The sequence below is a fragment of the Falco naumanni genome, chromosome 6, assembly GCF_017639655.2.
Source record: "Falco naumanni isolate bFalNau1 chromosome 6, bFalNau1.pat, whole genome shotgun sequence".
In the NCBI taxonomy this organism is placed as follows: Eukaryota; Metazoa; Chordata; class Aves; order Falconiformes; family Falconidae; genus Falco; species Falco naumanni.
In genome coordinates, this window is record NC_054059.1 from 11,914,629 (window position 1) to 11,929,973 (window position 15,345).

At 36.6% G+C, this 15,345-nt stretch overlaps 1 protein-coding gene across 49 annotated transcripts in view; it reads right to left on the reverse strand.

The window, feature by feature from the left end:
* Positions 1-15,345, reverse strand: part of RIMS1 (regulating synaptic membrane exocytosis 1) — a 335,719-nt gene that overhangs the window by 29,803 nt on the left and 290,571 nt on the right. For 42 of the 49 annotated variants that reach the window (XM_040598588.1, XM_040598553.1, XM_040598546.1 and 39 more), the window contains one exon: positions 14,132-14,364. The exons of the other annotated variants lie outside the window; for them this stretch is intronic. In XM_040598588.1, the coding sequence (XP_040454522.1) occupies positions 14,132-14,364 (233 nt within the window). The remainder of the gene's footprint in view (positions 1-14,131; positions 14,365-15,345) is intronic. 49 annotated transcript variants of the gene reach the window in all.

A 15,345-nucleotide genomic window follows, 5' to 3' on the forward strand; every position in this document is an offset into this window, starting at 1 on the left:
ACATGATCAGATGTTTAAAAACACATGCTCCAAAATAAATGCAAGACAATTTAATGGACCTGGGATTTTGACCATGGGCAAACTTTGGCCCAGAAATTAAGGTGAGGCAGACAGGGAGAGACTGAACATTGGCTAAAAGGGGAACCTTGGGATCCCATCAAATTTCTTGCATTGTTCCCAAGCTGGTCATAAACATGGCTATCCCCTCGAAGCAGAGCGTAGGGTAAAGGCCTGTATCCAGGCATAAGCATAAAAATGTTGCCTGAACATAAATAAATCAAACTCTATTTGCAACTATGCAATTCCTGTTAAAGTGAAACTGTGAACTGCTACTCAAACCCACCACAGTTTCTATGTCACCTTTTTTAGTCACTTTGTCTCCCGGATCCCCTGGTCGATGACAATATTTCCTGTGTTAAGAGCCAAGTCCTGACCTGACTATAATCCCTACATAAATGTATCAAAGTTGCCTGTTCCAGCACACACAGATGACAGCTCGCTCTCTGCTGTGACGTCAACCTGTTGCCAGAGCTGGGTATTTTTTCACGTTAGAGAAGAAATAAGTGCAATAAAAATGCAACTCATTTCTGCCAGACCCCGCTCTCGGAGTGGTTGGGCCTCACACAATAGCCATTATTGAGACTCCAGAGAAAGTTTGGTTACTATATTAACTGCATTCTGTGTGTGACCTTTCTTAAGTGACTACTTCACAGTGCCGTGGAGTACTACCTAGACAGAAGAACCTGGTTCGTAACATGGTGTGCCTCTGAGGAAAGACAACTGACTCCCTCAACATGTTTCTCTGGTAAGTTATTCCCTATCAATAAATACTAAACTTCAACAGAGTACTTTTAGTATGCAATAAACAAGCCAATCCTGCTATGCATACACCCTGAAGTGGTTTTTGTTTTTTTTTTTTTTATGCCCCTTGAACATCTTCCCCCATTAACATTTCAGTCTTTGTGGAGTCCAGACTGAAGCAAGCAGATGAGCCTTGTCAAAGAAATTCCCCCACACTGCCCTGACCATGAACTCTAGAAAAGAGCTGCTCAGGCAGGAGAAAAGATGGTTAGTAGGATAATTTTCAAAGAGAGAGCGACTGGTATAACTGATTTACTCCTATACATGAATCCTAGGTCACATTTATGCCTAACCCAGTGTTTCAGTCTGGCCATGCTCTGCGAGAGAACCTTCGCACCATCAAATCTAATCAAATGGCAGAGCTATAAATAAAGCCATCAATAGCCGTGGGAAAGCAAAACTAATCAAAACAGCAGCCCTAAGATTCCTCCCTGGAAGAGCTTTGCAGATATTTTAACCTGCTTTATAAACAGGAACTCTATTTACATGTACCTGCATTAAGACAACTTGTCAATCTGACAATTTCTGTTCTGAGACCAGAGAAAACATTACAAATAAATGGATTCCCAAGACTCTGATTTTTATCCCAAAGACACAAAAGCCGCCATTAAAAAACCCACCTTCAATTACGTTTCGCACTTGATATTTAGCAAGAAACATTAAAAACAGAACTTACCCAGTTAACCCAAGCTTCAAAATCAGAAGCTGGGTGTCTGTTCTGGACAACCCTTCTATCTTATCTAACCACAAAACTTCTGTGCTTCACAAATCACAGAAGTAAAGCAGAAAGGCAACTGCTTCCTCTAGGCTTAGCATTAACCCCCTTGCTTGCTTGTTGTCTGACCACACTCAGGAGCTGTAAGCCATGAGGAAACTGGAGAGGAGGCAGCAGGAGTGCTCAAATGAGAACGAAACAAGTTTCTTCTCTTTACTGACAACGCAAAGACACACCATCTTACATTGCCTTCTCACACAGACTCTTCTGCCTTGGTTTGTTTCTTCAGTAATATCAAATCTTGCGTTTTTCAGAATCTAGCAGGAATCGGCGGGCAATTTTGACTTCCATTACACAGGGAATTTCTGCTGGGATTGCCAGACATCTAGAGCTTCCCAGAAGAAAAACATCTCATTTCTAGGATTTCCTGTAAAGCAGTGCTTTTGAAGCTATCAGGCAACAGAAACAGATTTTTTGCAATATAAAAAATGACTATACGGGTAAATTAAATAAACTATGTATGACTGACTGTGAGCACCAAAGACTTTTATAAATAGTAAGTAATTTCAAAGCAATTCTCAGGTAATTTATGAGGATAAACACACAACAGATCATCAAAAGAACTACTGTAGTTCACTCTTTCAGTTCTTTGAATGTCTATATTTTATGACACTGCAGTTAAGTATTTGTAGACTTCAGTCTGAAAATCTAAACAGATTGTCAAATTTTAGTAAATTCAAACAAGTTCAGGGATAAACCTTCCAACAGAGATCTGAGGATATATAGAGGCAACATGTATTGTTTACTGAGGTCTAAGTAAGTAACTATATTGAGGTCTATACAACAGGAAAGGGTAATTCAGTATTGCACAGTGTTTTCATGCCTTAGAGTAAGTTATATCAAATAACTGATATACATAGCACCTAAAAATACAATAGAAATCAATACATATTTAAATAAACTTAACATTTTACACTGTTGGTCCTGTTTTGGAAGTTATATGATGATCGCATTCTAAAAATCGCACACCTATCAAATTAAAGAAAAGCTGGCAGAGCATTCAAAATGCTGATGAAAATGTAAACATACGCCACAGTTGATAAAAATATTTGCACTTTGACAACATTCCAATGATTTAGAGATCCCAACATCTCTAACTTCCTGGAATGGTTTTATTCCTTTGTCTTTTCTTGGTAATTTGGAGAATATTTAGCAGATGCAACAAACTGGCTAGTCAAATGCAGTGGTTAAAAATCACTGGAAGTTTAAACACTTGAAACACCAGTACATGTACAACGGAAAAGAAAGATAGTGTAAAAATTTAAAAAAAAAACCATGTTCAAATATAAACATCTGTTAAATTCTCACTAGTCTCTGATTTCCTTAAAAAGAAATCACACCTGGTACATTTTGACAGAAGCCATTCGCATGCACAGACAGGAGTCATTTCCACGGGATAAACCCCACTGCTCACGAGCAGCACTTACACATGAAGCACAGGTAGATGCCACTGGCGAGCCAAGCTTTGTTCTGAAGAAGCAGAAATTCAATGGGTGCCTCAGTCCCTTTTTCCCCTTTTTGTGTATCAGATTGGTGGGCAAGAAGCAAGATTGGACTAGCAAGTAATATAATGTACTCATTTTCATCTCTTCTATCTTTATTCCATTTTAAGACTTGCCAAAGTGGTTATTACTTAATTTAATTTATATGCCATCTGAAGTATGGAGAGGACTCTGGGCAATAAACGTTATACAATCGGAGATCAAATTCCTTTGTCACACAAAGTTTATATTAAACTGCTGTTCCTTCTCTTCTTGGAAACAAAGTTAACATTGGACTGGCCCATAGCCTTGGATAGCAGATACGCTGCCAGAGTGATGCATGTGGGAACAAAGCCAGTGACTGTCCTTGTTCATCATCTGCCCTCTCCTGTCCTGCAATGTTGGTGTTGTCTGGGTCTCAGCCAGCTGAATCCAGTCTCCCTTCATGATCTGTAAAAATTACTCGAGCAGGGAGTTGCTTTTAGGACTGTACCTTAGGTGTGCTCAAAGACAAGACATGCTGTGCGGGTGGCTGTTGCCCAGTCTCCTACTCATATGCTGAGCTCCTACATGGGGAAACAATGTACCAACATGGCCCTGTAAAGCTCGGTGAAATCTTTCAGCTAAGTATTTTTTTCAGAAAAAAACCAAACCACCCAAGAAGATTCAGCGACACTGCAATGTTTTGTAAACCAGCATCTGCTCTATCGAATGCCACCTGCATTTTGTTTTAAAATGCCATTCATATTTATTTATATGTAAGGAAATGCTCAAGCTGAATGGTGTCTTGTCAAGATGGACATCACAAGGTGTTAGATTTGAAATCAGTTTTCACCTAACGTAATGACTTGCCAGAGAACTTGAAAATATTTTTTTTTTAAACTCATGTCAACATTTTTTTCATAATTTTACTGAGTTCTGCGTATTTTATTACTTATGGTATGCACTTCAGAGTGTCTGCGGGCCATTATCTGTATTGCAGACTCTATCAGTTACATTGTAGATATGTATACAGATTTTTTATAAATACACTAACATCATCAACTGCAATAAAAGCAGCAAACATGATTATTATTATTATTATCATCACCATCATTATCATTATTATCCTTGAATATCCCTTAAAAACACCTATCGATCCTCTTCCTTATCTTAGGTTAGGTTTACCGCTTTTCATTTGGATTCTGTTGCTAACAGTTCTATCCCTAGCAAAAAAAAAAAATACTGAAAATTCTCTCAGAGCTCATCTTCACATTCACATGTACAAGTGATAAATAAAATTAAAATAGTGTCTCTGAATCTAATGATTCTTTGCATTCAGCTAAATTCACATTTTTTAAACTCAGCCCACCAATATATTCTCATTGAATAGATGATTATCACACATTTTATAGACGTTTTATAAAAAAAAAGTTCAAGATTCTAAAAAGTCATTTTATTTTCTGAAAGATCCAGAATTAAATGATTTCTTGACCCTAATGGACTTAGAGATATGACACTCATATTTGAAATACAATGTGTTGGAATCAAAAAAGAATCTCTGCCCATATTTAGAATATTTAGATGCAGCTATCCACTTTGTCCTTAACTGTAGCTACACTGAAGCTACAAGCAAGCAAGCAAAATATTAAGGTGATCTGTAAAAAAAAAAGAGTGCACAAAAATATTTAAGTTGTATGTTTGTGGGGAAGAATTAAGAATAGTTTTAAAACATTTTCAAAATTATTGCAAATTGTTCATTTACATGAGAAAAATAACACCATAAATGGTTTTTAAGAAATACTGGACAGATTTCGAAATCTATCTTTCTATGAAATATTTTGATCTGCTCTCCAGAACTCTGTGTTACATTGACTATAAGGGAAAAGGCCACAGCGTGAGAACCTGCAAAATTCAACAAAAAATGGGGACATTAACAGAGTCCTGAGCAGCCATTTGTGTAGGTGATTGTCTATGACAACTCATTTCTGACCCAAACTTCATCTAGACACTTGGAACAACCCTGTGAAGGAAATAATGCAGATCCAGCTATTTCTATTCTTCCCAGTTTTAAGCTAGATAGCCTGAGCTCCCAAATCAATACTTAAAAATTGAATGAGTTGTTTCATGCCAAACAGGCACTCTCATTCAAATGAAAATCAGAGTTCATGTACGTAAAGAAAAAAGACTGCTTTGGAAAGGAAAAAAAATAATTTCAGGTCTATCAAAATTAAGCTACATCACCTGACTCTAAACAAAAGGGGCTTTATTCTTCTATAAGACAGAAATTCATTCCTATGCCACAAAATGAGAATATTTGTCCTCTGGATGACTTGCAGGTACTCTAAACCTTTCTACAAAATCCCACAAGTTCCAGAAAACCACAGACTGTAGACCTGATCAGGCAAGAAGTATACAAAGAGTAATAAACTTCAAGTTTAATGCTGTCATTCTCTTACAGATAGGCATTTATGTAGAAACGTTTAATGTGAAGATAGCAGACTTCTTTTCACCTCCTGCTGGTACTTTGGCATCGCTCTATTTCCTTTTTCTGTCATAATTTGGATACTATTTCAACTCAGTGTTTGTACTTACACAAAGTAAAACTTAGGAATTCAGTGTGAAACAGTTGAAAAAGCAAATAAAAATCTCTTTAAACAAAGCTCAGTTAAATACAGTCAGAATTATCAGTACATCTTTCTAGAAAATATTTCATTAAAAATACAACAGAAACATAACAGTGAAGCTAACTTATGAAATACATTTGACATATTTTGAAATTATAGTTCTACAAGACGTGTATGTCATAGCTTTGCTAAAATCAAGATTATACTTTTGGAAAGGAATAAATTCTTCTAAATCCCACACTACTTATGTACTGGAAATAGCCCAAATTACAGTTAAAAAATACAGGGAGAAATTGCAAATAGACAGAAAAGCAAATGAATACTTTTTGAGTACAAGTCAGTCAGCTACATAACAGAAGACAAAGTCAAAATCTATATTTCAGGAAGAAGGAAAAGAGCCACGTGTAACACTAACTCAACTGAGCAGTGGGACTTTGTTTGAAAATACTAGCCCTTATTAGGAAATCTTTTGGAAGATGAGTAACTGGAACTGAATTATGTTTCTATTAAGGGTAGTGAATTCCTTAGCTAGACGGCAACAGTAAATAAAAGAGAACGTGCTTACATTCACTCAATAGTTTCGAAGAATTAAGTATCAGTACTAGAACAAAGAGTTCCTCTTACAAAAATAATCAGGTCTTTTTTGTTGTTTTTAGTATTATTCTTCATCCATTTGTTCGTTTCCCTGCTCCTGACACAGAAACATTTGGCTGCACATGGGATCGGCACGAAGCTTTTGCTGGGTGCGGAGGGGTGCTCTTGGCTGCCAGTGTCAGGTTTAGAGCCCAGATCCTGTCACCATCCCAAAGGCACCATTACTGTCCCTGCTGCTGCACTACAGGCTTTTTTTACATTGGCTGAAAAGAGAAATCCGTCTTAATGTCAAGCTCCCTTGTCTTCTTTTGGTGCAACAGAGCCATTGTCCTCATAGATCACCACAACTATGCAAAGCAAGCTCTAATGGCCTCCTCTGGGAAAAATAACAACCCAGACAGGAAAGACTCTTGCAGAGATAATACTGAACAGCCAAACAAGGCTAACCACCACAGTTCTGTAAGGCTGAAGAAAGTTCCTTTTTAAGTACGCACAGTCTAACGTTAATGAAAAGATTTGCAAAGCCTGCAGACTTTACAAAACGGAGGTATCTGTGGGTAAGGAAGCTCACGTGTACATAGTAAGCCTTCTTGCAGATAAATGCCCAATGCAAGCAAATGCTTGGAAATGCTCCTCTACAACACAGTGAACAGCAGGTGAATTACAGAAGACTAAACTAAACCTGTGGGGTAACTGTATAGCGGTGAGACTCATGGTAATTCTGACAGGTAAGTTTCTGAATCCACTATTAGAAAACTTAAGATCTTGTAGCATTTCATTTGGATAAATAAGAGACAGCAATACAGAAGAAAACCATCAGAAAAGAAATCTTATAAAGCCAGCAGTGGGATATTATGAAAGATAAGAAACAGAAAAAGCGCTATTTCATCCCTAGCATGCTAAATGCTTCGAGAGGTTTAAGGTACCTCTCTCTCAGTTCTGATTGTTAGAAACTTTATTGTAATTTCAAGACAAATACAAACTTTATTCATAACTAATTTATACCTGTTTCTTTCTATGCCATAGTTTCTAATGGTGTTTCCCTTAGCTTAAAACACTCTTCTGACTTTTTAATGTTTACTCTCATTGCATTCTTACAGAACAATCATATCTCTGTTAAACCTTCCATTTTTATAGGCTGAACAAATCAGACAATAAATCATCTTTCAAGGTCTCGATTCCCACAGACATCCTGCATTCATTTTCTTGCATGCTGAGTGATCAGTGTTCTAGATGAGCTGTCAGCTGTGCCTCATTCAATGATGTTAACATTTTCTTAGCTTTCCAGGGAAACACCTTGCCCAATGCACCCAGGATAGCATTTGCTTTTTCCCTGGCCAGATCTTATACATAGTTTACATTCATCCTGTGATTTTTATTATACCCACATCTTCTTCCTCTTCCTATTTTTTCTAGATGACAGAACTCCCAGATTGCATCTGGAAATTTTTATTAGTATTCTGAAAGGAACGATCTTGCAATATGCATTATCACTTTTTATTCCAGTTCTATTATTGTAGTCCGTAAGTTATTCAGTCCTTCCTCTATAGTAAACGGAACTGATATACCTTCCAAATCAGTATCATCACCACATTCTAGCAACATACACACTACCTCTCATTAAAATATTAACTAGAGCTGCCCGTGGTTTTTGTCTTCAAAAGTCAACCAGTAAGCACTCTCTGGCTCTTGTTTTAATAAAACCATCTGATGGCTCCCTCCTAACCAGTTTCTTTCTGACATCCAGTATTCCTTACTGATCTCCATCCTTTCCTTCCAGTCTAATAATAACAGATGATTTACTGAAGTCTAGATAAAATAAGTATTTTGAACTTTCGTCTAGCAGTCAGCTTTCTTATCAAATAAATGTAATTTATAAGTAAGCACAACTTCTCTCTACAGTAATAAAAAAATAAACTCAAAGGTTATGAGGTAGAAGAATCATGCTTAGAAATGCATCCTTGCCGTTGTTTATAACTGGGACTCAATCAATCAAAATGAAAACTCAATCAATCAAAATGAAATGTCGGGGGCAGGGAGAAGCCTGACCACTGCAAGAAAAGGTTGTCATGACCCTTGTAAAAAAGTAACAAAAGTATGGAAAGAAGCAACAGCCTTCTTAAGAAAGACGATGAACAACCCCTCTTTATCCCAAAGGCCTCCACCCTCCAGTATATTTTATTTCTGGTTTAGTATCTGCTTTATCTGTCCATACTATCCAGACCTATATGAAATCTCTTGTTGAATCATAAAATTAGTACAAGGATGGACAGAAAATTATCCCTGCTGGCATTACCAAACAAAGACTGCAAAAATGAAACACTGAGGTTTTTTTTTTTTCCTAGCAGTGTCTGATCTGAAATGATGTAGCTCCGAGCCTGGAAGACTGCTTTACTCTGCTGAATTTCCATGTTTCCCAGGCAGCGTTGTTTTTACTACAGCATAGTGGTGCTTGCTAAGAGTCATTAAGTACCTCCAGTGAACCATCATATTCTCCACCACTAGAGGACATTTTATGTAATGATGGGGTTGTCTCTTCTGAACATTTACTTCAGTTATCCAACAAACCCATGAAAGTCTCCTTAAGAATAGTCTTAGAAGGTGAAATGTGGGGCAGTCAACCAGTTGAAGTGTTCTTAAAGCTAGAGTGAGCACACAAAAGGAGCAGAGCTATACTGTGGAGTACAAGATTATCAGGACTTCATGGCTCAGTGACAGTTTCCTCACTTCGGGATCTTTTCTGAAATTGAAAATTTGGAATTTAATTCAAAGCAACATACAGAGAGCCATTTCTTTAACGGGGAAATTACAGGAAATATACTGTAGCAGGGAATTCCATGTGAGGATGTGCAATTTTTACAGAAGGAAATATGTCATAAAATTTTCCTGTGGTTTTGCTCAGGTTGCCAGTTCCTGGCACTTAAAGCAGTCAGACACTTAAAGATTCCTTCCAAGTATCTGGTCAACAGATGCACGTGAGTGAAGAGTCTTTTTTCACTCTGTTTTCCCCTTGTGACAATACTTTATTTTAGTCCACTTCATGGTATATAACCTCCCTCGGAAATGTTAATGCCTATGGCTTTAATTCAAGGTGTTGATGTTAAGCTTCATGAAAAGGAGATGGACAGCAAATAACAGGTTTTTATGTAGAAATATTTCATTGTGGTTGATACCATAAACATGGCAAGGTATTTCCATTTAGAAAAATGACCTGATACCAATGTAACATGAGACACGACAGGCTCACCTTTCTTCCAAGCTCCTTAGCTCCCTTCTCCGCGTCTGTTCTGCTCTCATCTGCTTTGAGCCAGTAATAGGAGCAATATTCAATATGCCAGGCAAAGTCTCACCTTTATCTTATATGAGATCATTAATGTTTCTTAAGCAATGTCAATGAAAAACTAGCCAGAATACTGATGTTAATGGTCCTGAGCTCTTTGGAAAATAAAAGCAGTCTCTAAGAACTCATATTCAGAAAAAATAGAGCCCCTGTCTCAAAAGGCTCACCAGTCACTTCTCTGGTAGTTTTGTTCATATTTATCTCAAAGCTGGTATTTTCACTCATCCTATCTGTACTGGTTATCATGTTTTGCACATCTTAAGTAAACACTCTCAAATTATTTTGTAATTGCTTTTAATAGAGAAGTTTGCCTCCATTAGATGTGGCTAAAGAGTGAAAATCCCCTAAGTCCTTCAACCAACCACACAAAAACACAGCCAGCCACCCTGTCCATCTGCCTTAAAGAGGAAAATCTGTCTTGCTAACCCAGCAGGCAATTGCATCGGGCAGAATACATCACAGAGATGCGATACTACCAAATCTCTGATAGCAAGAGGGTGAAGATACAGTGTCAGAATAGCTGCAAAGCATAAGCACTTAAAAAGAACAGTATGCTCTTACCAGCAGATGACCTTTCTGAACCCCTATCAGCTGACCAGGGCTTAGAAAGCAAAAGGGAGGAAGCCTTTCACCTTCTCAAGGCACGCCACTGCATGTACCAGGAGAACCGAGAGGGATCCATGGATGGGAATACTTCCGTCTATCCGAGATTGAGCTTTTCCTTTTCTCCAGAACTCATCTCACTGGTCATATACCCCTATCATTAGCTCCATCCACTCTGAAATGCTTTATTATGTCTCTATTTATGGTATAAATCCCTTAAGAAAGCTCTTTCCTCATATGGCAGCCGTTTTATCTCTTTCAAAAGAAACCCAGAATCTCAAATCAAAATTCAGTATGATCAATACTGCCTCAGTCACTCGCTGGTCAGGAACTTACAAGAATACCTGTCGGGGAACAGAGTGTTGTATCTCAAAATCAAGACAACAGATGGTGACTTCCTATCATAATCTATTTTCCTATCATTCTCCTATGATTTTAAGTTTAGTTGCTGTAATTATTTATAAAATCTGCAGTTATATATTTATTTTCTACATATGTTTATATTTATTTACAAGAATTAGAATGGTGAAGAAAACTAGAAAGGTTGATTATAACTAAAATTGTACAGAATATGCATAGAGCCATTTTCATTCTTCTATGGTCTTTCTGGGGGGTTTTGCTTACTTTTTTTCCCCTTTTTCTATTCTTTTCTTCCTTTTAATTGTGATAGCATAAACAGATTTGGATTTTCATTAGGAATACTGCCATAAGATTGCAAGCTTTTTTCGATGAACTATAAAATCTATTCAATTTGTGGGCACAATAAACAAACCATAGAAAGTAAGGATTTTGTTATTTCAAGGAACAGTTACTGAAAGTATTACGGAATCTTAAACATAACTGAAAGGAAGGTGTAGCAGAAACTTTTCATTGCAGATTTACATAAAAATAAAACCCGATTCTTCCACTGACAATCTTATAAGGCACATGTTCAGAATAAGTATTTTCTAACAGCACTGAACAAGGGTGCACAAAATAATGTGGTTACTTGCAAGTGGATCTTGCCCATATATGCAAAGAGGTCCACATGTGTATACACAGACACACACATGCATTCACACACTCACACACACAAACACTCCTTTTTCAATTGAAAAGAAAATCAACTCTTACACATAATGGCTACCTAGTAGCAGTTTCATACATACCACTTCTATTTTTATATAAAATTAAACCTGGGCAGTATGCTAAAAGCAAGAATTATCTACAAAACTTCAAATTCAGCCCTTATAGACCATTTCTTCAAATTATAATTAAAAAAACCCAACAAACAAACCCAAACCCAATATGGAAGTTAATTTTACTGGTTTTGAAGACAGTAGTAAACTAGAATTTCTGACTTACGTGTTTTGCAGAAATACAGAACCTCAAATTTACAAGAAATATCTGACCTTGTATTTTATTTATGATCTTCTATTTTGAGTTTTCAGAAACAAATAACTATATATGTCACACATACCTGACTTATAATTATGCCAGTCATAGGAAAAAAAAAAATAATTAACTGACCAATTCAGGAAAAACTATAGAGGATGTACATACTTTTCTGTATTTTTTGTACTTCCTTTGAAATACACACTCATGCTTTCAATTAAAGTTCATACACAGCTCCAATTTTGAAGACCCATATGCCTCCACACCAGTTTTAAAACTTCAGAACTTGAGTATTAGAACTGATTTTCACATAATCAATTTTAAGGACCTAGTTTATACTATATTGTCAAAACTTTTTTTTTCTTCTTTTTTAGTTCTCAATAGTGGAGACATAATGGCACAGCACATTAAAAGGAATTAGACCCTTTCAAATTTCTCCTCCCCTCTCCTACGCTACAGGAAGGAAAGAAAGTGGGTCCCTGATTTAGGGCATGTGTATTTAGTCTCCAACAATGGATTTTATTTTTTTTTGAAAACCTGTCAAGTCTCATGTGTATATTCTAAACAAATGCATTGATTTTTAAAATGTTTTAACTAAAAAATAGTGACTGACAAAACATGTCACATCTCATCTTCTCTGCTTATATCAGACAGTACTGTTTACCTGAGCCACAGTAAAGCAAGTATAATCTCAACTCTGTTTTACAATAATGAATAATACATAATCATACTTTTCATATTTGATTTTCTGTTTGAATTTCATTACAAAATTAGATGCTCTATTCCCTGCAAAATTCCTATTGTTTCAAGATTTATATCAAGCAAAATTTGGAGAACTATAGCATTGTTCTATGAAGAATAGGAACATGTAAGTTTTAAATAGATAATACTGAGAAGTGTTTAGAAGTCATAGTTTAGCTTTAATTTACTAACTTCATTGAGAAGAGTGAGTTAGCTCTCATGCAATGCAAATCGTCCTGTTTGGTAGCCCCTGTGCCTTTCTCTTAGGCATACAGACCTGTTCCTGGTCAGAGCTGGACTACTGAGTAAGATGGAGCAAAGATTTGCTCTGTCACAGAAATTCCTATTTCAAAGAGATTTAGAAGCTAGAAAGGAACACCATCCTGTAAACATTCTGCAAAATACTTAAAATATTTTGCTCTTTATAGTAAGTGGAGTAAAACATCAACCTAAACCCCTTTCTATAATACAACACCACTTCTTACTACTTTAAGAGCATGCCACTGATTCTGATACAGTAAAATAACATCCTACTGTATACAACCAACCATATTCTGGTTGAATACTCAGGCAGAGTGCATATTTGAGCAACACATTATTAATTACAATTCTGGGCTGCAAATATGCCTACTATATCTATCATCTGGTCCAACTGCATGATTATATGCTTTCTGGCATAAAATTCATAGATGAGTTGTGTAGAAAAGCATTACAATATTTTTGTTAAAACTGACCAAGCTTTACATTTGAAAGAATCACTTCTACTGCTCATCTGGCAATAAAAGAAAAACAAGGGAAAAGGGTGAGATATTTAATGATATAAATAAACAATACTGTTACTTACCTTAGTTTGGATTACCCTGACTATGTGAGAGGGATGCTGCAATAAGCATGCATTCTATGCTAGCCTGAAGCTTTTACTCTTTCCTTTCCTTCTTTTAGTGAGCAAGAACCCTCAGGGTCAGGTCCTGCTCCCACTGAAGACAAGAGCAGAAGTCTTTACCGGGGTTCAACAGAAGCAGGACAGGGACTTTACTTTCTTCTGTTTTTTTCTTTTTTTCTTTTGATCTTTTTGTATGAGCTTTTGTTCCTTCAGGCTATGCAGATATGAAGCTTTTAAGATTTCTGAAGTCACAATGAGAGTTGGAAGTCTTACATTCCTAATGAAGCATCACGTTGTTGTGTAATTTATGTGAAACCACTGACCCCAATTTGCCAGTGTTATTTTTAAAAGAAAAAAATATTTGATTTACTCTTGACTAAGAAATCAAAGGTAGTTTTAAAAAAAGTATTTTTTCCCACTACAGGTACAACCTTTTATCCGAGTTATGTAACAACCATTCATTTGCTCAGATTTCAATTCCCCCCTATTTGTACTCAACTGTTCTACTAGAAGAAACTTCGTATACATAAAAAGCTGCTCTTAGCCAAACCCTTATTCACTGCTGATACCCACATACGTCTCTTTGCATTTCCTTGCCTACCTGTAAACAAGGCTTCTAAGAGATAAAAACATTTTTCATTTATCAGGACAGAAAGTTGTTATGGCACGTATTCTAAAAGGCATTTGTATATTCTTTCTTGCAGATGTCTTACGATCAAAGGAAATGAGTATTTCAGAAATTTATTGACAGCTGGAAAATCTTTTCTCCTGAGTGGTCTATAACCATACACATGTAACACAGATGCCACAGATGAAATAATGGTGAACCACGTTTGTTGAGAGTCCTGTATCCAAAGAGTGTGTCTCACTCACCTGTTTGGCTAAGTTGAGATGTGCTTCTGCTCCTTCGAGACACTATGGCAACCACTTTGGCACTAAGGCTGGAACGCCTTTTCTTCCCACCTGTTCCAACTGTGCCGACAGCCGTGTCCGACTGACTTCCATCATTGTGCTCCAGCTTATACATCTCTCCACTCACACTTGTGCTCTTAGTGATTCTCCCTGAAGTCCCCATCCGTCTGCCTTGCATTTTAGGAGTAAATGTACTATAGTTACAAAGTAAAAACAAACATGTTAATTTGTCTGTGTAACCGTATTTCCAAAAGCCTTTTTTTTTTTAATTAGTAAATTAATTTCAAGTCTTGATACATTTTGTTTTGTTCACAAATAAAAGGTTAATTTGATGCTTCTCACAATATTTATGTCCAGTGCTATAATTTGTTCCTCACTTCTTTAAAGGAAATAAATAAAATGAACACTTTTCCATGGTCTTTGGAGTGACAGAAAGAGAGACAGGCAACAATTAAAAGTCATGTGAAGCCTTCTTGCCTATATCCCCAGAATACAGAAAGCAATAAACCAGCAATTTTAAGAACAAAGAAAATGAAACTGGGTCAAGAGAATATATGTAGGTTAATACACATATCTTATTGGCACTGTTAACCAAAGCCTTAAGGCCTAATAGATATGAATATATCATCTTCTATATTTTCACACGTCACAGAAAGAGATAATATAACATGTAGTATTTTTTAGGTCTTTGCTCTCTCACTTCTTTAAAGGTAAATGCAATAATCACAGTATGAAGAAATAATTTTGAGGCTAAAACCCCTAATAATCCAGTAGAACTTTCATTGATTGACAGATGAATCTGTCAGTTCTGTTTGATTTTCTTTAGCTATCACATTGCATTTGAATGTTTCTATACAAATCTCGTTTCTGCTCCTGCACATAGAGGCTGGATAAAGTATTCAGAAACATGCTCCAGAGAACAATCTCAAATACACACAGGACATACTAATACGCGGTCCTAGCAGTTCTACAACCAAGTGATGCCCTAGCTCTGATGGCAATACCAAGTTAGCCAACACTCTGCAGAGACCCAGACATTTAAGGTGCAGCCTGACTTACTTCAGATGTAGTTGTTAAATTAGCCTAGTACATGGGGAAACTCCTTGATCTTTTATTGCTGAGGAGTAGACCTACTGGCAACATACTAATTTTAGAGATAATTTTTTTTCAGTAAT